The sequence below is a fragment of the Scylla paramamosain genome, chromosome 25 (genome assembly GCF_035594125.1).
Source record: "Scylla paramamosain isolate STU-SP2022 chromosome 25, ASM3559412v1, whole genome shotgun sequence".
In the NCBI taxonomy this organism is placed as follows: domain Eukaryota; kingdom Metazoa; phylum Arthropoda; class Malacostraca; order Decapoda; family Portunidae; genus Scylla; species Scylla paramamosain.
The window spans coordinates 14516259-14540475 of NC_087175.1; the positions used below are offsets into that span (position 1 = coordinate 14516259).

At 35.6% G+C, this 24217-nt stretch overlaps 1 protein-coding gene across 2 annotated transcripts in view; it reads left to right on the top strand.

The window, feature by feature from the left end:
- The window catches only part of LOC135113228 (alpha-(1,6)-fucosyltransferase-like), a 56063-nt gene extending 49309 nt beyond the window's left edge, over positions 1 to 6754 (top strand). Inside the window, exon 11 of one of the 2 annotated variants that reach the window (XM_064028397.1) lies at positions 5779 to 6754. In XM_064028397.1, the coding sequence (XP_063884467.1) occupies positions 5779 to 5795 (17 nt within the window). In that variant the 3' untranslated portion in view covers positions 5796 to 6754. The remainder of the gene's footprint in view (positions 1 to 5778) is intronic. The other variant, XM_064028398.1, reaches the window with a different exon arrangement.
- The last annotated feature ends 17463 nt before the right edge of the window (positions 6755 to 24217 follow it).

Sequence of the window (24217 nt, forward strand, 5' to 3'; positions counted from 1 at the left end):
GAACAATATTCAATCTTTGTAAGCCTTAATATGAATTATATCAGTCAAGAAATTAATTGCCTTACAGGATTAGACAACAATAGTTTAGTACATCAAGTAAAACTGTAACTTTTCAATAATAAACAACTCTTGCTCACAACTGTATCATATAGCTTCTTGAAATATTTATGTAATTTTGTTTTCTCTCATTCACCTCATCATAGTCATCAAATATTCATCATTGCCAGTGGTATTACAACATCTTCAATATATTTTACTATACCATCTTTAAAGACATGTATTTACTTTTGTTTCACCCCTCTGCCCATCTGGATGTTTCATTTCATGAAAACAGTGCTACTTTTCTAAATTATTCATATTCTATCGATATGAGGTGACTATCCCCAGTCACATTACATAAGATTTCCACAATTACAACATCAACTATCGCAGTAATCGAGACGTTGTCTTTCTACATAATATAACATAAACCAAGACATTATTAGTGTTGTTGTTATATTTTACTGATAACAATATCCTGAACTCACTGATCATGTTATCATAAAATGGTTAATTACAAGCTTGAAAGCAATTGTCATATGTATGCTAGAGCACACACGATGGTACTTATAACGCGCTACAATATTTATTTAGTGTGGGCATTTACCGATTAGCTTAATGATGATGTGAAGTGGTTCTGCTGTATCTCAGTTCCTCATATTTCATATTTGCAATCTCAATATTATTTTCTACATGATGTTTTCTAGTGGACCCACTAATATCCTTGTGAATAAGTTTTATATTTCCATAATGGATATTGTCGAAACGTAGTTTCGAGGGTGTCCCCCGTTCTTTCAATCGACGAATCCCCTGACAGGAATTCACATAACATTCTTAAACCTTTTAATTTTTGGCCAGAAAAAAAACATATATATATATATATATATATATATATATATATATATATATATATATATATATATATATATATATATATATATATATATATATATATATATATATATATATATATATATATATATATATCTATATATATATATATATATATATATATATATATATATATATATATATATATATATATATATATATATATATATATATATATATATATATATATATATATATATATATATATATATGTATATATATATATACTCGTATATATATATATACATATATATATATATATATATATATATATATATATATATATATATATATATATATATATATATATATATATATATATATATATATATATATATATATATATATATATATATATATATATATATATATATATATTACACTTAGTTAAAGTAATTTGTACACAACTATACCCTTAGGTTGGCACAAAGCGTGCAAGTTAGTTAAGTGCAAGACTTAACGTACAGAAAGATCAATTGTATCAGACGCATCTGTTTATTAAGCTATATAACTCACATTTATATGTTTCATCTCACAACTTTTATCTTCCTATACTGTTAGTTTGTATTTACTCAACTTCAACTTCCAGTTACAACAATAATCTTTATATACCTTTTTTTTCTTTTATTTTTCTGGTATATATTTTTTCTTATGCCTACTGAACTTTACATACCATAATAATTCACATCTTCAGTAATTCACATTATATACCTTCATTTAATAACCTCCTCAATTTCAGTCACCTTATATAATTTCAACTCAATAATCAATTTAAGAGGTCAAGATTCCTATCTTTTCATTCATCATTTATATATATATATATATATATATATATATATATATATATATATATATATATATATATATATATATATATATATATATATATATATATATATATATATATATATATATATAATACATATTTTCCTACGAAATTCCCCATATATCAGTTTCCATCGACATAACTCTTCACATATCGATATACATATTTTTTTTACATTTTATCAACATGTGTCCTATGTTTTTCTAAACACCAATTATTCAATTCAACAATTTTCTTTCATGAATCTATATTTCCTTTTATATTTTTTTCATTTCAATATATAACTTAATTCACAATTCATACACATATTTTTCTACATAATCACGTCAATATACCTTCACTTACCTTCCTTATATACTGCTTCAATATTCCTTTTTCATCAATTCCCACCTTGCTATCTATATGTTCTTCATTTTCTCAATAATTACCTCAATACATCATCTATAACTATTTATTTCGTTTTGTGTCGTTTCCATTACTTCAACATCTATTCTCACATCAACCAAATATTCTGTCACTTTCAAGATCACTTTAATATTATCTAATTCAAGATATCTATTTTCCTCAAAAATTCTAATCATCCATATTTGCCTACTATATACCATATTAACTTCCTATATAATAATACACTATTATGTATTATTTGCCCGAGATTTAATTAATGTCAACATCAGGCAGTGACATTAAGAGTCACCAGATAATTTTCTTCTAATACAAGTGTCTTAGATATAAGATATAGATATAAGATATCGATACAACAGCCGCTACAGAAACTGTAGTCTGGGTACTTACAGACAGGCTCTGCTCACTTGAAATTGTTATCAGTAAAAAGAACAATAAATAATAGTCAATAAAGAATATCAATAGCGCACCATATTTAATTAAGCCTTTTTTTTCACCTTCTCAACAAGTAAGAACTTCATTTATTCACAAGAGCAATAATTTTATAAAACATCATTATATTAACGTTTTTTATTCGTCATCATTATCCTTGTCATGGTTAGCTATCATTATTTAGCATATTTGTGTTTTCGTTACCAGTATTACAAGTATTATTGCTCTTATTTTAACTATATTTAATTTGTCTCCGTTTGGATCACCGGTATTAATGCCACTATTCTCATATCACTATTACTGTAATTATTATTATTATTATTATTATTATTATTATTATTATTATTATTATCATTATTATTATTATTATTATTATTATTATTATTATTATTATTATTATCATTATTATTATTATTATTATTATTATTAGTAGTAGTAGTAGTAGTAGTAGTAGTAGTAGTAGTAGTAGTATCATCATTATTATTACTATTATTATTATTAATATTGTTATTCTTCTTCTTCTTCTTCTTCTTCTTCTTCTTCTTCTTCTTATTATTATTATTATTATTATTATTATTTCATTTTTTTTATGTTTATTATTATCATATCACCTTTCATTAATAACATTGTTTCAGAATAGGTTTACTTGCTTTAAACTGACCGTCAAGCTGTCCTTCCATCACACATCCTTCCTCGGTTATGAATACAATTACACAATTTATCGATTTAAGTAATACGATTTCACATAGCAATGATATTAATTTTCACACTCATTATCGTTACTCTAAATGTGCTACCTTTAATCTTCTCTGTGTAACTTAACTTTTTTTACTTGTTATATATAAGTATTATAACTAATAACAACAATACTGATATTCCTTAGTTACAACTCCGAGTTTTTCAAGCTTATCTGGTCATTATGTTGAAAACCCATTCCTTAAGCGTCCGTCCTTATGACATCAACTGGATCAACATATTTATCAGTATCCATTGTACTGTAAAAAATAAATAAATAAATAAATAAATAAAAATAAAAATAAAAATAAATAAATAATATTGAGCTTCCAAATTAATAAACTTGTTATTACTATGATCCATGACATTATATTCACTAACTAAATCCACTCTACATTTCTTGCATCCCATCCCATCTATTCATAACTTCTATATGCTCTATAATTCTTTCATCTTTTCTCATATATTCATAACTGTCAATGGTCTGTACTTCCTTCATTACGTCCCATATACGTCTCAGTGCTCTATAATCTTTCAACTCTTTGTGTTAAGTTTTTATCCTCAACACTATCTAGTATTATCCGTTTTTTTTTTTTATCTTCATCTGTCTCATCACTTACATTAATATATCTCATTTAACTTGTAAACAATAGCAATTGTTGTGAATATTCTCATTTACTTACCATTTTCAGTAACACTTTCATAATTTGCCGGATGCGCATCCTGCTTCGAGCAGTAATGTAAAACTTATATATCTTTATTGAGTGAGTGTTCTGAGTCAGAGTCCAGGTAATAATCTTTTATTTGCTTGTACCAGCACTGTTGGAACAGTGTTACCTCACTCAACAACCTCTCACCAGTAAGTTATATTATCCTTCCATATTTAAATTTTCTGCCTTCAAAATATTTCCTTAATAATTATCTAAAGCAATTATACGGCTTTAAACTACTTTCGTTGGTAACACATTAATTTCATGGCGCCTTCATTTATGAAATAGCTTAATCAGTGTATAGTTTACTACTCTTGCACATCACAATGTATGAGTCCACCTTTTATCCATGGGCTCAATTTTATCATTTTCAACATAATATTTCCCATTTCACAATATCAGTCACACTACTTCATAAAATTTTCCTCGCAACGAATATATCTTCCTACGTATTTTCGTACATATATCATCATTTATCGTACATATCATCATAATATAACATTTATTTTAATAAACCACTCTTTATTCATCAAATGAACAACCTAAAGTTCCATAATTATCGTGCTCTCTTAACATCCATTCCACTTGACAATTGTGATAATGATTAATTTTCTTCCTTTCGATATTACTGAATTATATACACTACCTATATCACTCTCCCATAACAAAGTAGTATCTGATTCAATTGCTGACTCTGGTAATACTGGTTATGATCTTACTCTTCCTGATTCCTATAGTTACCTCAATTAAAATAATTATTTTCATTAAACAATTTTTTTCTCTCAATTATCTATAACATATGTAATGGTGTTTACAAAACTATAATGCCAAGAATTATTCCTTATCCAACTTTACCTTTCACATGGCTGACTTATTTTTTCTTTCCACATTGCTGACAACTATTTTTTTTCTGATAACTAGAGTTCCCCAAATCTAACAAAACATTTATCATCCTTATCTTTCCTATCCTGTCATCTGTACAAGAGTGTCAACTCTCAAATATAATAAGAAAACCTATTATTATTTGCCGTGGCTCAATCTCGCTCTGTCACTGATCACTTATATAGTGGCTACGAACTTATTTATTGGCTACGATCATACTACTTCCCTCCCACTCTAACTTCTCCCTTAAATCTTGGACTCTATGAGTTGTATGCTCCTTGGCTATTCTACTCTGATTATTTCACATTTTTATACATAAGAAATTATGATTCAGCCATGTGAAAGGGAAAGTTGGATAAGGAGTAATTTTTGGTGTTATAGTTTGGTAAACATCATTACAGATATCATAGATAAGTGAGTGAGGAGGTGTTGTTATCCCGATTGATGCAAAGAGGAAAATTATGGGAAAATACTTATAATCTACTCGTATGATGATTATTTATCATTCGAGTAGGTTATAAGTATTTTTCTATCATTTACCTCAATCAGGATAACAACACCTCACTAATACCAATATGAAGTGTCAAGTTATTAGCCGAGTTTACCCTGAAAAGGAACACGTTTTCTTAGTACCCCCCTATTCCTTTTTCCTTCTGAACATGTCTTTATTCTTAGTTATAAGTTCGTATAAAGCTTATTTAATAATTTTATATCATGTAGTGTTACTATTCTCTTCATAATTTAAGATCTCTATATGTATGTATATGTAAGGGTAAAGGTGTATTTGAGATGAAATGTGTAGAGACGAGGGGACGATACACGTCTGGCTTGTGTATTTGAACCAGCAAATTCTTTTTTCAGAACGTCAGAGGCCCTGAGGGAGAAGAGGATAAATTCGGGTGTGGTGTGGTGGTGTAGTGTGTGTGTGGAGGTATTAGTGGGCAAACTTCTTCATGGGTTGCATCAAGGAGGAAATTTTCAAGAAAGTAAAAAAGCCGGATATATATTGCCGGTATATTGACGACATTTTCATCAAGACAAAGGCTTACACACTGTAGCACGTGGAAACAAGTCCACCAAGAAATACAGCGCTCAACTCAAGTCCTCATAAACAACAATTTCAGTGAAAAGGACATCAACCGCTTAGTAAAGAAAATTGTCGACAGCTGGCATAACAAGAAGCAACAAGAGGATAAGAAAGGGAACATCAACATCTTCTATAAAGCAACTTTCTCTACCGCCTACGAAGAAGATGAGAGGGCCATCACGCAGATTGTGAAGAGGAACATCAAGCCTTCCGACCTTGACAGACAAGTTAAACTGATAATTTATTACAACACCAAGAAAACCAGCCATCTTCTTCTGAAAAATAACCCCTCAAAAGAGAAAGAGAGCCTTCAAAAGTCACATGTCATATATAGGTTTACGTGTAACCAAGGAAACTGTGAAGTCCTTCCCTCCACCTATGTTGGCATGACGACAACAAGACTCTCCCAACGACTAACTTTCCACCTCGCAGCAGGAGCACCCAAGAAACATCTGAAGGAGAAGCATAACATAAACATCACAAGAGGAATGCTAGTAGATAAAACGGAGATCCTAACTACATGCCCAGACACCAGGCGTCTCCCCATCTTAGAAGCACTATATATAAAAGAGACAAACCCTACATTAAATCAACAATCCGAAGACCTACAAGCATTACCAAGCGCGCGAAGACCCAGCTTGGATAGCAGCCCAGCACAGCCCGCGACAGCCGTCAGCCAATCAGAGACCAGGACGCACAGCGGGGTGACAAGCCTACCGGTATAAATACACCCCCGCAATCAGCTTGAGCCATTCTCTCCGACACCCTCAATACAGAAAGACCTTCGCTACTGAAGAAGGGTCAAGGACCCGAAATCGCGATCTAGCGAAAATGACTAGCTTCGGCGAAGTCATACAGCCAATTAAAAAAGAATATAAGACAATCATAAGATATAAGGAAAATATCTTAAGAAAAATAATAAATGTTCAACTAGCTATCACATTCAATGAGATATGTACTCGTATTAGAGAAAGACTCCTGCCCATATACACCCTTAATATATATATATATATATATATATATATATATATATATATATATATATATATATATATATATATATATATATATATATATATATATATATATATATATATATATATACTTTTCTACATTTTTTCCCGTTTTCTTTTTTAGTATATGCAACATTGTAGTATAAAAAAAAAAAAAAGCTATGTAATGAGGTGTTCCGTCATGAATATCTGCGGTTTTGCAGGTATGATAACTTTTTTTCCTTATTTTTCTCTCCCATATTTTTCTGAAGTACCCGGGTTACTTTAGTCTCCTGTGAAAATCTGCGGTTCTCTCTATATGCAGGTAGAGAATGAAATTTTTTTAGCTATAACTAATTTTTTCCGAATTTGTTTACGAAAAATGTATTTTCTTTTCGTAAATCCAACAAATAATAAATGTATCTGCATCAGATATCTTTTTAATTAATATTTTATTTATTTTAAACAGTACAACACTAGTTTTTACTAAGAAATATGGCGAAATATAGCGAAATATAATAATATTCTTGTTTTCCCCTTTCGAGACCGTTAATTAAGCGTGATATCATGAATCGATCTAGGCCTAGATACAAAACCAATGAGACTAACTCAAAGAAACTCTGTCTGCTTTTTTCCATATATCCTGAAGTATTAATCCTGTGAATTTCAACTTCCTAGCTGCATTAGATAAATTACACTAGATTTTTAAACTTTACCGCGCGATATCTCAAAATGCCGGATTTTACCATTTAAAAAATTATCTCCTCCATTGCTATTCATGTTACACAAATATGAGATGTTGCAGCTTATGAAACTATGAGAGAGGAAGAATTACTACTCTCTGAAATGTTGACTTAAGTTAATTTCGATTTTTGGCAAATATTTATTTATTTATTTTTTCATTATTTTCATCGAATTTTGATTTTTTGTTTTATTATATATATAAAAAAATAGAGAATAGGATTTTTTCCTCTTTCCTTCCTGATTAAAATGTTTTTTTTAATTAAAGAAATTGGTCCATAAATAAGGGAAAAGATACAAGATGAATAAAAACAATTTAACATGTGATTCGCGAGTTTATACGAGTAATCCCCTCTTCAACTCATCATAATTTCTTTATTATTGTTTCTACCAAAGTTTTATATCTGAATTGTGCAACTACTGCTGAGTCTAAAAGTATCAACAAAAATGCCCTATCTTGTTTCTGATGTGAGATACGGCAGATAATATAGAATGCCATCCTCTGGCCGTTAGTTGTAATGTATAGAATTCCTCGTTCTAGCTTTCGCCAATCGCCAGCTTTTTCGCATCCACCGTGACCGCAGCCTAGAAATAGAAAGATAGATAGATAGATAGACAGACAGACAGATAGATAGATAGATAGATAGATAGATAGATAGAGAGAGAGAGAGAGAGAGAGAGAGAGAGAGAGAGAGAGAGAGAGAGAGAGAGAGAGAGAGAGAGAGAGAGGAGGCAGGCAACAGCCAGGCAAGAGTTAGCAGCTGAAGACGTCACTGCAGTGGGTGGGGGAGAGGGCTAGCCAGCTATCCTCTACGGAATAAAAACTTGCTTTTTTCGTAAATATGCACAGTTTTCAGCACTTTTCCCGAGTCACCTGTGGCTCACTACTGCACAACTACATTTTCACATCTCTCTCTCTCTCTCTCTCTCTCTCTCTCTCTCTCTCTCTCTCTCTCTCTCTCTCTCTCTCTCTCTCTCTCTCTCTCCAGCAGAAAGATGTTTAAGTTTTATGATCACCTTCATTTTGGAGGTAAATGGGTTGCTCCTCTCTGTGCCCCTCTGTAAGACTTCCCTTACTAGATCGGTGACAAAGATAATAAAACGGAACAGACAAAAATAATAAACATCATCTTCTGATGAGTTCTGTGTCACTAAGTTCATTCAGTACATCCCTTCTGAGTTAATAAAATGTGAGCTGGGGATGTTGTGAAGCAGCCATCTTGGTTGTGAGAACATCTGTCATAAGCCGCTAAGACAGGATAGACTGGTATCTGGGAACGGAATAATCAATTTTACATTGATTCCTATGAGGAAAATAGTTTCGGTTTTCGAACATTTCTGATTTAGAACGGTACTCAGGAACTAATTAAGTTCTAGAACCGAGGTTCCACTATATATATATATATATATATATATATATATATATATATATATATATATATATATATATATATATATATATATATATATATATATATATATATATATATATATATATATATATATATATATATATATATATATATATATATATATATATATATATATATATATATATATATATACACACACACACACACACACACACACACATCACGCGTCATAGAGAATGGCACCACCATCATAGACTGAGAACAGGACCAAAGATGATTGAAAATACTAGAAACTCTCTACATAGAAGAAACATCACTTTCAATAAATTCTCAGGTCAGAGACCTAGAAATCCTACCCACAAGAAAGCGCATGATGGAGCCTAAAACAACGGTGCTCGACCAATAAGAAACCTCCGGTAGTCTCTCAGCAAGACGGCGCCCCGTCAATAGGAGGCACCGGTCAGCACGATCTCCCCTACTGCATATAGATAGGTGCTCGCCCAAACAAAGCATCATTAGCCTGCAAAAATAAATAAATAAATAAATAAATAAATAAATAAATATAAATATATATATACATATATATATATATATATATATATATATATATATATATATATATATATATATATATATATATATATATATATATATATATATATATATATATATATATATATATATATATATATATATATATATATATATATATATATATATATATATATATATATATATATATATATATAGCCTCTTGTATATGTATATACTCCGGTAAACCCACTACATCTGTGGTTCACTTCCAACAAAGGAGGTTCTTGCAAGTCAGTTAAAAGAATTTGTAGACCTTAGTGATAGGGTAATAGTCTAAACTGACTGTATACCAGCCTAGAGTTGTTTGAATGGCTTCAAACACAAGGCATTCGTGCCGTAGGTAGTACATGAGTAGTTACATGAGAAAAGGCATCCCACCAGAAATAGAGACAGTCACTGGAAGGGAAGAGGTCATACCAGGTGTACTGGAATAAAGATAATCAGGAAATGACTCTGAATTCTTATGAAGTACCCACCAAAAGTAAAGGTAAGAAAAATGTATTGCTTTTGAGCACAGTTTTCCCTATAAAATTAGAAATTGGCAAGGATGATGGTGTAAGAAAACCAGCCATATATAAATTGTATGATTTCGCTATGAGAAAAAAAAAATGACATAATAAATCAGGGAATAGATTTTATTATACAGTGCACACAAAATTTCGCAGATGGACAGTGAATGCCCTAGCATACATTCTCATCACAGCCAGGGTAAATTCAAACAATTTATTTAATTAAAACTAATGTTGCTCATAGAAAAAGTACATCACTTACATGTGGCAGGAACTTAGTGAAAACATTGATTAATTCCTAAATCTAACGTAGGAAGTTTGAGGCTTGTATTTTTACAAGAAATACAATGGTTAAGATGGACTTGGTGTTAAGACATAGAAGACAGGCAAAGGAAGCCGCGACTGGAGTACAAAACACATGAGAATAAAAAGATGTACAGGTGTCACACTTGTCTAGAATTGGCTTATGGTCCAGACTACAAGAATAATTGATCAAAAGTAAAGAAAACTATTAATGAGTGTCAAGTATGTCACAAACACTCGTATGATCAACATTTAAAGAACATTTGTGCAAGATGCTATTCAGTGAGAATTCTTCCTTCAATATTGAAAAAAAAAAAGTTATGCTCTTTTAGAACAAATGCCTACATAAGGTGTGGTTATGCTTGTACATAACTTTGTTTATAGAAAATGACCAATTTACAATCTCTCTCTCTCTCTCTCTCTCTCTCTCTCTCTCTCTCTCTCTCTCTCTCTCTCTCTCTCTCTCTCTCTCTCTCTCTCTCTCTCAAGCAGAGAGGTATATTATCATGAAATCATTTGCAGAGAAAGCTTATTAGCCTGCATTGTTATATGGATATATTATGTAACCGGCGTAAAGGTATATTTATTACACTTTTATTTGTTGACAGAGGCTATTAGCCTGCAATGATTTATGCATATACTGTAAATTTAGTTTATGTAAATGTATATCTATTATACTTTTCTTTGCTGACACAGGCTATTAGTCTGCAGTGCTATATGAATATATTATACAGTTTATGTAAAGGTATATTTATTACAGATCTATTTCCTGAAAGAGGGTGTTAGCCTACAATGTTATAAGGACATTCATCACTCAGGTAAAAATATATTTATTATAGATATATCTGCTGACAAAAGGCCATTAACCTGCACTACTATATGGATATTTTATACTGTATAGGTATTCATTTTAAAGATCTTTTTAGTTTTATTTGCTGAGAAGAGCAGGTGGTATGTAGGATGAACTTATCCCCATACAACAGAACTTCTGAATTCCATCTACCATTCCTGTTCAGTTTCCACTAAGAAGGCTGCCCAAATAGGAAAATTATGTGATATACCCGCAGTTATCGGACTTTGAGTAAATGGTGAATCAAGTCATATTTATTGAGTTTTCCCCTTACAATTTGTTAGTAAATTTGCGGATGACACAAAGATAGATAGATTAATTAGGTGAGAATCGGATGCCATCACCTTGCAGGCAGATTTAGATACGATGACTGAATGGACGGACAGATGGCAAATGCAATTTAATATCAATAAATGCAAAGTACTTAGCGTAAGTAGAGGAAACCCACACAATAGGTACAAATTAAACAACGAAACTCTGGTAGGTATAGGGTACGATAAAGATTTAGGAGTTATAGTTAGCTCTGAACTCCGTCTAGGAAAACAATGCATAGAGGCCAGAAACAGGGCAAATAGGATACTAGGATTAATTTTTAGGAGTGTTAAAAGAAGAAGGCCGGAAGTAATATTAAAGTTGTACTTGGCGCTGGTCAGACCTCATCTAGACTACGCTGTGCAGTTCTGGTCCCCACATTACAGGAAAGATATAGGTCTATTAGAATCAGTACAGAGAAGAATGACTAAAAGGATACAGGGGATGAAGAGTATTCCTTACGAGGCGAGATTGAAGTTGTTAAATTTACATTCTTTAGACAGACGTAGGTTAAGAGGGGACCTGATAGAAGTCTTTAAGTGGTATAAGGGTTATAACAAGGGGGATGTAAACAAAATTCTTAGGAACAGCAACCAGGATAGAACAAGAAATAACGGGTTCAAGCTTGAAAAATTTAGGTTTAGGAAGGAGATAGAAAAAAAAAACTTTCTCAAATAGAGTGGTAGATGAGTGGAACGGACTCAGTAATCATGTTGTTAGTGCTAGGTTTATGGATGGGGATAATAAATGAAAATAGGTAGGTATATTTCATACAGAGACTGCCACGTTTAGGCCTGGTCGCTTCTTGCAGCTTCCTTTATTTCTTATGTTCTTATGTTCTTATGTTCTCTTTGCTAATCAGGGGATGGAATTCATATTTATTTAAAGAAATACTGTACATATTGCCCATTTTCGTGTATGCAGAAATAATGTTCGTGCCCTCGCTGACTCTGACTGACAAAACTACTGTGTGCAGAATTACACCAAGGCAAGCTCATGAGATCACTGGATTCTACAGTGGATGAGGAATCAAGCTTCCCATCCCTACGTTTATCTGCAAACAGTTGCCATTCCCCTCATTGTAATCAGGGCAGCTTGAACTATATCAGAAATATCGTTGTCCAGCTTATCACAGCCAGGCAATACGATATTTTGTTCCTGTAAAACCATAAGGTTTACTTTCTTGATAAAGTTACAAGTAGGTGTAAAAAGTTTGAGTATATATATATATATATATATATATATATATATATATATATATATATATATATATATATATATATATATATATATATATATATATATATATATATATATATATTTATATATTTATTTATTTATTAAGCAGAGAGAGAGAGAGAGAGAGAGAGAGAGAGAGAGAGAGAGAGAGAGAGAGAGAGAGATTGAAAAGAATATGACTTACACCAAACATTCATTTGAATTTTTTTTTTTTTTTTTTTTGTGATATCTAAGTAGCTTCAGATCACAACAGATTTTACTAAGTTGTAGATGCAATCATTATTTTTATTACCTCATGAATTTCAATTGTTTTCCTTACAATCACGAATAATTATTTTTGAACTATCATTTTGCTGTTGCCCGTTTCGCATTAGAATTCAACTACTAAATGAAACCACTTTTAACAAGGTGGAGATTGGGCAAAGTGGTTAGTGTGTTATATGTGAGCTGGGTCTCCGGCCCAGATCCTGGTAACACTTTTTTTTTGTATGGCTACAACTCGCTTAGCTAAGTGAGCAGGTTTTCATCCACTGGAAACCGGAAACAATATAATATCTAGCTGTAGGTTCATAATGCTCTCTCTCTCTCTCTCTCTCTCTCTCTCTCTCTCTCTCTCTCTCTCTCTCTCTCTCTCTCTCTCTCTCTCTCTCTCTCTCTCTCTTTAACATTAGCTCCTGTCAGTCGATATTATGACAGTTATATAATGATACTCAGGAAAACTAAGCTGATCAAGAACATGATTAAATTAACAGTTTCAAGGAAATCATTCAATATCGCTGCACGCGATATTGAAAAAAAAAATATTACGATAACCGATAATCGACAACTGACTATACATTCATCGTCCGATAACTGATAGCCGATAAATCGATAAATCCAAAATTCCGATAGAACATACATAAGAAATAAGGGAAGCTGCAAGAAGCGACCAGGCCTACACGTGGCAGTCCCTGTATGAAACACACCTACCTATTTCCATCTGCTATCCCCATCCATAAACTTGTCTAATCTTCTCTTAAAGCTCTCTAATGTCCTAACTACATGATTACTGAGTCCGTTCCACTCATCTACCACTCTATTTGAAAACCAATTTTTTCCTATCTCCTTCCTAAACCTAAATTTTTCAAGCTTGAACCCGTTATTTCTTGTTCTACCCTGGTTGCTGATCCTAAGAATTTTGCTTACATCTCCCTTGTTATAACCCTTATACCACTTAAAGACTTCTATCAGGTCCCCTCTTAACCTACGTCTCTCTAAAGAATGTAAATTTAACAGCTTTAACCTCGCTTCGTAAGGGATACTCCTCATCCCCTGTATCCTTTTAGTCATTCTCCTCTGTACTAATTCTAATAGACCTATATCCTTCCTGTAATGTGGGGACCAGAACTGCACCGCGTAGTCTAGATGAGGTCTGACCAGCGCCAAGTATAACTTTAATATTACTCCCGGCCTTCTACTTTTAACACTCCTAAAAATGAATCCTAGTACCCTATTTGCCTTGTTTCTGGCTTCTATGCATTGTTTCCCTAGACGGAGTTCAGAGCTAACTATAACTCCTAAATCTTTCTCGTACCCTGTACCTACCAGAGTTTGGTTGTCTAATGTGTACCTATTGTGTGGGTTTCCTCTACCTACGCTAAGGAAACCCACACAATAGGTACACATTAGACAACCAAACTCTGGTAGGTACAGGGTACGAGAAAGATTTAGGAGTTATAGTTAGCTCTGAACTCCGTCTAGGGAAACAATGCATAGAAGACAGAAACAAGGCAAATAGGGTACTAGGATTCATTTTTATAGGAGCAATAACGATTTTGATGTTTTAAACTAAAAAAAAAAGTCGATAAATCCAAATCTTTATTTTTATTTTAGAAACTTAGAAGATCTTAGAAAATAATCTAATTCAATGTTTATAGTCTTTTCACTAATGCAAAGTACTGTTTTAAGAAAATAACTACATTTGATTATGAAAATTTAAAATTTCAACATGCTCATGTTCAAAGAAAAAAAAAAAACTAAAATGATCGATTATCACTAGTTTGGAACCAAAAGTATCGGCAATACCGATGAATCAAGAACGCGGAAAAAATCATTCTCGGATAATGGAATAATTCGGTAATTTATCGCGATAACTCACACTTATACATATAAGCTACCTTCTGGAAGCACATCAATGACACTGTTTCTAGCCACAGCGAAAAGTGCGATCCTATAATATACTTTCTTGTAGCACGTTATGTTCAAGTGGACGAGCCTCAAACAACGCCACTAGCCAGAAGCCATTAAAAAAAAAAAAATGTAAAAAAAAAAAAAAAAAAAAAAAAAAAATAAATAAATAAATAGGGAGTCGGCCAAGGAGACCGGACTTGGCACAAAAGTTTGATTACCAAAATACCTTCATATATTATTCCACTTCATAGTAGTATTCTACTAGTACTATATGAAGCTTTGATTTCCAAACTACCCTCCTACGGCTTCTCTGTTACTCCATCTCAAGTTTCCTTTCTGACAGTTCTATTGCTGCTGTGGTAGACGGTCACTGGTTTTCTCCTAAATATATTAACAGTGGTGTTCCTCAGAGTTTTGTCCTGTCACCCACTCTTTTATTATTACTTATCACTGATCTTCAAGACTAAACTTCTTGTCTTATCCAATCTTATGCTGATGATACCACCTTGCACCTCTCAACATCTTTTCGTCGACGTCCAGCCTTTCAGGAAGTAAACAGTTCACGCAGGGAAGCCGCAGAACGCCTGACTTCTGAGCTCTAAAAATTTTATTTGGGGCAGAGTAAACTCAGTATTGTTCAATGACTCAAAAAACTCAATTCCTCCATCTATCAATTCGACACAACCTTCCAGACAACTATCTATTCTTCTTCATTGACTCTCAACCGTCCCCCCCTCTTCTACACTGAACATCCTCAGTCTGTCCTTTACTTATAAGATAAAATGGAAACTTCACATTTCATCTCTATAAAAAGCAGCTTTAATGAAGTTAGGTGTTCTGAGTCGTCTCCGTCAGTTTTTCTCCCACCTCCCCCCCCCCCGCTACTAATTCTGTACAGGGACCTTATCCATCCATGTATGGAGCATGCTTCACATGTATGGTGGAGGAGGTTGCTTCATATGTATGGGGGCGAGTTCCACTCATACCGTTCTTTTAGACAGGTCGGAATCAGAAGCTTTTCGTCTTATGAACTCATCTCCTCTAACTTAATGTCTTCAACCTTTTTCTCATCGTCGCAGTGTTGCATCTCTTGCTATTTTCTACCGCTATTTTCATTCTAACTGTTCTTCTTATCTTGCTAAATGTATGCCTCCACTCCTCCCGCGATCTCGCTGCACAAGACTTTCTTCTTTCTTTCACCCTTATTCTGTCCACCTCTCTAATGCAATATTTAACTAGTATCCTCAATCATTCACCCCTTTCTCTGTTAAACTCTGGAACTCCCTCCCTGCTTCTGTATGTCCACTTTTCTATGACTTTAACTCTTTCAAGAGGGAGGTTTCAAGACACTTATATATTTTTGACTAATGCGTTTGACTCTGTACAGGAATCGGCACCTCAGTGGGCTTTTTTTTTCTTCTCTTGTTGCAGTATTTGTTGCCCTTGGCCGGTGCCCCTCTTACATAAAAAAATAAATAAATACTAAGTTGTGTGGTATCCTTTCTCTAAATAAAATGAAAAAAAAAACAAATACTATAACATAGTGTTGTTTACTTGCGAATGCCTCACAAATTGAAGATTCTAAAGACAAAAGAGTATCAGATATAGACCGTATTTTTTTTCGGAGAGGATGTCGAACAGGCGAAAAATAATTCCCTAAGTACCACATAAGCCATATTTACCATCTTTCCAAGCAACTAAAAAATGCAAGAGGTTAGTGAAATGGAGTGGTAATCGTTCCTCAACTGATTATCTTTTTCCAGATTTTGAGATAGGCAGCAACAGCCAAAGAAAAGATAAAATTACAGTTATTCCAAATAAAGTTGAAGAAGTCTAGTGAAAAAAATAAATAATTAATAAGCCCTATCAGACATGTGGCGTAAAAACGCATTTCATCAATGCCTGGTTACGAACCATTGCACCAAGACTGAGTCATGTTTAGCTCTGAGATGGAAAAGTAAACACTATAAAATTCACACCCATTAGGAGCAAAGTTAAGTCCACATGATTCTAAATGGCGACGATGGCAAACAGATCTGCAGATACGTCAGCAACCACGATGGGATCAGCCACTGTCTTACCAGCATGATACAATCTTGCGAACTGTGTTCCATACTTGTGTGAGTGGTGTCTTAGCTGTAATCGAGAAGACATAGTCTTTCCAATACGTTCGCTGCGCATTCTTTAAGACCCACCTAACCTGCACTGGGGTATCCACGATGTCGGTAAAAGCGAAAAAAGCAGCACGCATCGACCACACAGCAGCAGAGCAATCATTGTTCCACCAGGGAACAAGACGTTTGGGGAAACGACCAGATGTCTAAAGACAGATTAGAGAGCAGCAGATTGTAATATATCTGTAAAATATGTACCAAACTAGTCAGAACTATCAAAGTCAGTCAGAGAACGATCAGGTGAAGTGAATTCTGTAAAAAAAGCTGCGAATCCGCTCTCTCCAGATACCACCAGGGAATACAAGACCGTGGTTCAGACTACCGATTCCAGTATTATAGAAAAATGGTTGTTGTCATAAAGATCTAGTAAAACCTGCCAACTGAAATCTAAAATAACATTAGGGGAAATGATAGATATCAATGGCTGGATAATTCACATTTTGAATTTGAAAATGTGTCATATCCCCTGAATTTAAAATTCCCAACCACTCATCCTCTGTAAAAGAAGTAAGTAAAAGGCCTCGGGAATTGATTGTACCGTGAATGACTACCGTTAAAATTTCCTAATAAAATATAAGGAGAGAGAAGGTCGCCCATGAGGCGAGGAAGATCTTCCCTCTCAACTACAGTACTGGAAGGAAGGTACAGGCTACATAACGTGTAAGGCCTGTGGAGGGACATCCTCGCGACAATTGCCTGTAGAGGAGCGTTAAGCTGTATACCAGAATGAGGGATATCCCTACTAATAAGAAGAGCAATACCACCGTCGTAGCCTTGCTCTAAATTAAAATAAGAATAAAATGCACAATACCCGGAAGGAGCGGAAAGAACTAAGTTTCCCACCATTGACTCTTTGAGATATACACACGTTGGAGAAAAACGTGATAGGAGAAGACTCGGCTCCTCCCGTGAAGCACGCGTACCACGACAATTCCATTAAAGGAATCTGAATGGTGTTAGTTCGTGGGGGTTTTCAGGGAAGCCCCAAAGAGAAATTTCCCTTTGCCAACCTGACTAGATACCTTACTCGAGCGGCGAGGCTTACCAAGTCCTGGTTCGCTTGTAGAATTGGAAATATGAAACCTGGTGCAGTGATAGGAACCTTCACACGGGTCTCTGGAGGATTCCTCGAGACAGACGGAGTGGCATCACTTGATGAGGAGGAATATATATTATGACTACATGCAGAGAAATTCTCAACGTTCATGTCGGATGTGAATGAATTATCACGCTTATCTTATCCACCTAATGCTCCCATAGAATCTTTCTAAAGGGAATCCCTGTTGAGACAAAGGACTTTGCAGATCGTCGGGAGCGTTTCTGGTGGGAATGAGAAGGTCCTGTGGGAGATTTCTCTGTATGTTGTGGTTTAACAACCTTGGGAAGTGTTCTTGGTTGAGAATCTATGGAGGCAAGGACTTCAGCAATATGGATTCCCGTAGAGGAAGTCCACTACTGAAGACGCAGTGGAGGCCTTTACTGAACACGCAGTGAAGGGCTTTTATGTAGCCTCTGACAATATAGAGAACTTGTTACAGACAGCAACAGCTGGAGCAGCATTCTCACAAGAGCGGGAGGAAACAATAAATGGTTGAGCAAAAGTGAAAAAAAATCATTGGATTTAGGAGTGGAAGGGAGGCGGCTTATGTCTTTGCCCCACCATCACTTTCTAAAAAGAAATTTCTGCTTTGCATTACCAAAACTAATGAATTGAAAATTAGCCAGTTAAAGAACAATATAAGTGGAACCCTCCCATACATGTGAAGCGTCACTTCTGTCTGTGTCAGTGCTTTGTGTATGTATTTGACAACGCCGTGTCCCTCATATTCCCCATACGGATGATAGTGCTTTAGCACTGCATGATCATGCTGATCCTGCAGTCTCGTCTCCTGTAGACAAATAACGGACGGCCTATGTGTGTGTTCACTAAAAGTGACAAATATGGATCTTTATTCTGAATACTTCTACAGTTCCAATGTAACACCTTGAACATTATAGCTTAAGAGTTGCTGTAGTGGCCGTGTTTCTTAGTCCTTTTGCGCTCTAAGGCGCTGCTAGGGGACCTCTACCGGCCTTTCCCAGTGGTGATGTCCATAGAATCATCTGTCGTATCCACGGAACCCATGCCTAAAGTATTGCCAACGACGACGCCCACGCCCATGTCGCCCATAGCAACGCCCCTGGTGTGGGCCCACGTGAGGCCCTGCCGTCCGTCCACGACCCAGGTCAGAACAATGCCCACCTTGTTCGCGAACACTATGAAAGTGCAGGTGTTGCTGTCGTAGCCTGGTAATGGCAGTGATTAATCTTAGGCGCGTAAACCACAACAACGCCTTCCCTCTCGTGACCCAGATGTTGTGCGAGCTAGACGGACATGAGAAACTTTAAATATCTGTTTATAGGAGTGGGTATCCAGTGTGCCCTCAGGATAAAATGAACCTTGATATATTGGTGACGAAAAGTTGACAAGCGAACATTCTGGTGATCGTGTGTTTTTAAGGAAGAGGTGAGAATACTGTTACTCGGAATGACAGTGTATATAGCCGTGTAGTTAATCTTGCTGCCACATAGACGTAAGCAGATGGAAATTGTATATAAGGAGGAACCACAGAACGTCTCACATAGCTCTCCGGTCGCCATAATATTGGTAGTGTCTTATTTTTGAGCAGGTGTAACTTTGTCTTGCTGCATCATTAGACTACCAGTTGTTCTTTGCATCGCCCTGGCAGTAAGTAATAATTAGGGGATTTTGCTATGTATCTTGTGTGTCTCGACTTTAAATATGCTGTGTTCAGTATACTGTGGTTTTCATATATTTCTATTATATTCTATATATTCTATTTCATGTCTTGATTTAATGCTGGATTATGACGAGCAACTTGATATTTTCTGTGGCACTTTGTAAGTACAGACCACACGAATTTTTTCTTTGATTTTACATGTTGTGGTTGATTATTTTATTATGTGATTATGTTATGTGTGTATTTATGTGTTTTATGTGTTTGATGGAAAGTGATATATTACTGAGTGACAATCTTGCTGATGAAGTCGCGTTAACGTACAGTCAATAATAACGTGAAGACTTATTAGTTTGTCGATGCGGAGTTACTTTAAGTTTTATTAACTGGTCTGGTGATGTGGAGTTATTGTTTTTTATTACATGCATGTGTTATTGGAATATTAATAAATAATATTATTTATTTATTTATTTTTCATTTATTTATTTATTTATTTATTTATTTATTTATTTATATTTTTTTTTACTGCGTTTATGGCTTACCCCACTGTGAGTACCCTAACTTAAATCTCGGTAACCTGGACTTAGACTTAAAGAACTGTGAAAGTATCTGAAGTACTTCATGAGTATATAACTGGTGCAGCTCCTGCGTAAACTCTAACTTATAATTAATTAAAAGTAAATTAGGGGATTACGGCACTGGTTTCAGATGTGGGATAAGTCATAATAAACCGTGGTTAACCGCAAAAAAAAACAAAAATGTCAACATTAACAACGGAAAATATCTTTGATTCTTGTAAAAGTAATATCAGCTTCAGTGACGTGATCATTATAGCGCAGCCGCCTGATTCAACAGAAAGGAGGGCTCCAACATTCCCTGTTGTTCTAATACTACGGGACTTCGAAGCTCTCCTCTCCAGATATACTAAAAATTACTTTAGCCGTGTACAGAGCCTGAAATACTTTGTGGCGGTGAAGAGCATTAAACTGCGTATCCTCGCCTCCCTTGTCACACCAACCTTCGTGATTTCTTTATGGGTTTAGAATTAACAACTCAGTTGCATTGGGATGAATCAGGCAAGCTTGAATTAGCTGAATAGTACTGTCTAGGCAGTGCAAGAGTGTCACTCGAAAATCCTATTGCTGCCCATTGCCTGGACTTTGATAATGTAAAGGAAGAGTTCTTCAAACTCTACCACAAAATTAGTCCATTGCCTGGACTATGACAATGTAAAGGAAGAGTTCATCAAACTTTGCACAAAATTATGGACAGCGCAAAGAGGTATCTGGGAAAATCTCTTCGAGAGTTCTTTATAAGATGTGACACTACCAACGGAGGATTGTCACCTCAGAATCGTGCGTTTGAGCCACTACATAAAAATAACTTTGCTTTGAAAGGATGCTAAGTTGTTTTCCTCCATCATTTAAGTACACATTACAAGCCGATGATCTCAAGGATTTCTTAAAAATACTAAACAGAGATTATGCATGTGTCGATACACACCCTCAGTCGAAATTGACTGATGCAGATATCCATAAGGAAAGAGGAGGAGCTCCAGTCTCTACCGCGGCTTGCTGAAATGTCTTCTTCTACACGACAGCAACGGCCAAATATATCCGAAAGATGTAATCAATCTTCTCCTCCTTCTAGAAAGTACATCGCCCTAAATCAATGGAAAGACATGCAAATGCCATCTATTCCGGAGAGGCGCTATAAACTTTATAGGCACGTTGGCTAATTTACTTTTTGGAGTAGCGAGTCTGGCAGAAGTTGACAACAATCACAGTCAGTTGAATTATCAAGAACACCATTTAGAAGAAGAACGCCAACATCTAAACTTTCACTCGGAAATACTCAATATTACTATTCGTGATCTTAAACATGTTCACTCAGCTATTGCAAAAATTATACGTCACTTTTCAATTAAAACACGAATTATTGAAGAGAAAATTAATTTACTAGAGGAAATTGCCTTAATCCAACTGGCACTGTCTGACTTAAATCACTACTTAATTATTCTGAAGTTAGGTATTCAGAAAATGTTGGAAACATATGCTTCTCCTCTTATAATCCCTGATGATGTATTCCTTACAATTCTTAAGTATGCCTCACTTAAGCTCCCAGGGTTGTTATTCATTGCAGAGCCAGCAATTCTCTCTGTTTATCGGGACATTTCTGCAGTACGTATACACGAGACAAATGGCCATAGGAGTTTCTTTGTTATTACTTATTGGTCCCAAAACGTGGAGACCTGGCAGATGTTTTTGATGTATTCCACATTCATGGTTTGCCGTATCCCTTAAATAATTCCTCCTATTTTGTTGAAACTGTTCCTGCTGCGAAATATTTAGCTGTTGTTGAAGATAGAAATGCCTATATGTTGCTCTAAGACTTTGATATATGGAGGCAGCATTCCGCCCGTACTTCTACCGGCTTCCGACTAGTTGGGCGTATTCGGTGGGCGCTCCCACGACCTTGACCATGGTCTACCCTGCCAATTCCCTCATCAAGGTTAAGCATACGGTGAATGGGTGAATGGCAAGGCGTTTTTGTATGTTAATTTTAGCTGCACAGTCCATGCTAAGGCCTTCTCTCTCTTCCGGCCTTGGACACGGTGGTGGACCTGACTCCTCTCAGTGTCCACCCCTCCCCGCTCTCTCTCTGCCCCCCCTACTTGCGAACTGGGAGCAGGATGTCCTTGATGTTTTCCCTGACCTACATTCGCCGGCCGCGAGCGATGCCTCGCCCGTGGAACTTGACGTCTAGCTGCTCCCCGTCAGCCGCCCAACCTCATCGCCTGCGCACCCTCAATACCTGTCCTGGTGGTCCCTTCTGCTCCTCCTTGGGTCCTCCCTCACGGTGGGTCTATTTATTATTGGTTTCTGTCTCAACCACAGATACAGATCCAGGAACCGGAAGTCTGCCATTCATGATGGTTCTGCCTCTGTCCCCACACCGGAAGAATGGACCTATATCATGGCGCGCCCATCCCGTCGTATAACGCAAAGACACCTTATCTTGGGAGAGGGGGTGTGTCGTAGCCACGGCATGGGTGCCGTGGCTACGGCATAGCCGTGGCCAACGACGGCCACGTCTACGCCGCCCATAGGAACGCCCCCAGCGTGGCCCCTCGTGAGGCTCTGCCGCCTGTCCATGACACAGGTCAGAAAAATGCCATGTGAGCTATTGTTTTCTATTACCTGAGTGTGTTATTGGAATGCTTATTTACTGGTTAATAAATAATGTTAGTTTTTATGAACTGCCTTAAAGGCTTATCCCACTGTGAGAACTCAAGCCTTAACTTTCGGTAACCCAGACTTAGACTTAAATAATTGTGAAAGTACTTGAAAATACTTGGTGAGTATATAATTCGTGCAATTCCTGAGTAAACTCTAACTTATAATTAAAGGTAAGTTGGAGGATTACGACACACAAATTGTCCACTCCCAGGAGCTGATCGAGAGGGAGTGAGTATGAGAACCTCTCTTCGAGGGCGTGGGAGCAGCGACGACATGATTTATTTATTTATTTAGACTTACCGTTCTTTTCATTATTAATGGGAGTAGTAAAAATAGCAGACAGATAAGGAGTAGAGGGAGTGATAAGAGTAGAGGCTTTGGTAGTAGTACATGTAGATTTAGAAGTGGGAGAGGCAGAGGTTGAAGGTGAGGCTGTGGTGGTAAATCCGGCGGGAGGCGGAACAGTCTGGATGTTCTACAGTGCTCATCTCGGCCTGAACTCTTACCGTTGAGGCGTATGAGACGCTTGAAGCATGAGCGGCCTGCGTCTGCTTCATTCACATTCTTGCCTCATAGTAAGAGATTTTTTCCTCAGTAGCTTTAAGTGTATAGACCTCTTTCTCTACTTTCAATGGGGGGCAGTGGTGTGAGAAAGTAGAGTGAGCACCCTCAGTTACAGCACTTCTCTACTAAAGACGTGTACTGTTCCACCCTTTGACCCTCTTCAACATATCTACCGCAATAAGCTTGAAAAGAACGACAGACATTGCCATGGTGATCGTAAAGCTCAACAAAGGAGAGAATTCGGAATGTACGGACGAATAATAACGGAGCAACAACGGGAACAACGAAGAGAATTCGGAATGTAGGGACGAACGGGAGACGATTCATATCCCACGTGAAGCCTCTGTGGCAACTTAGCAGCGTTGAAGGTGAAAATGACTGAAGCCGTGCTCTTGGTACCATCAACCATTTTAGTA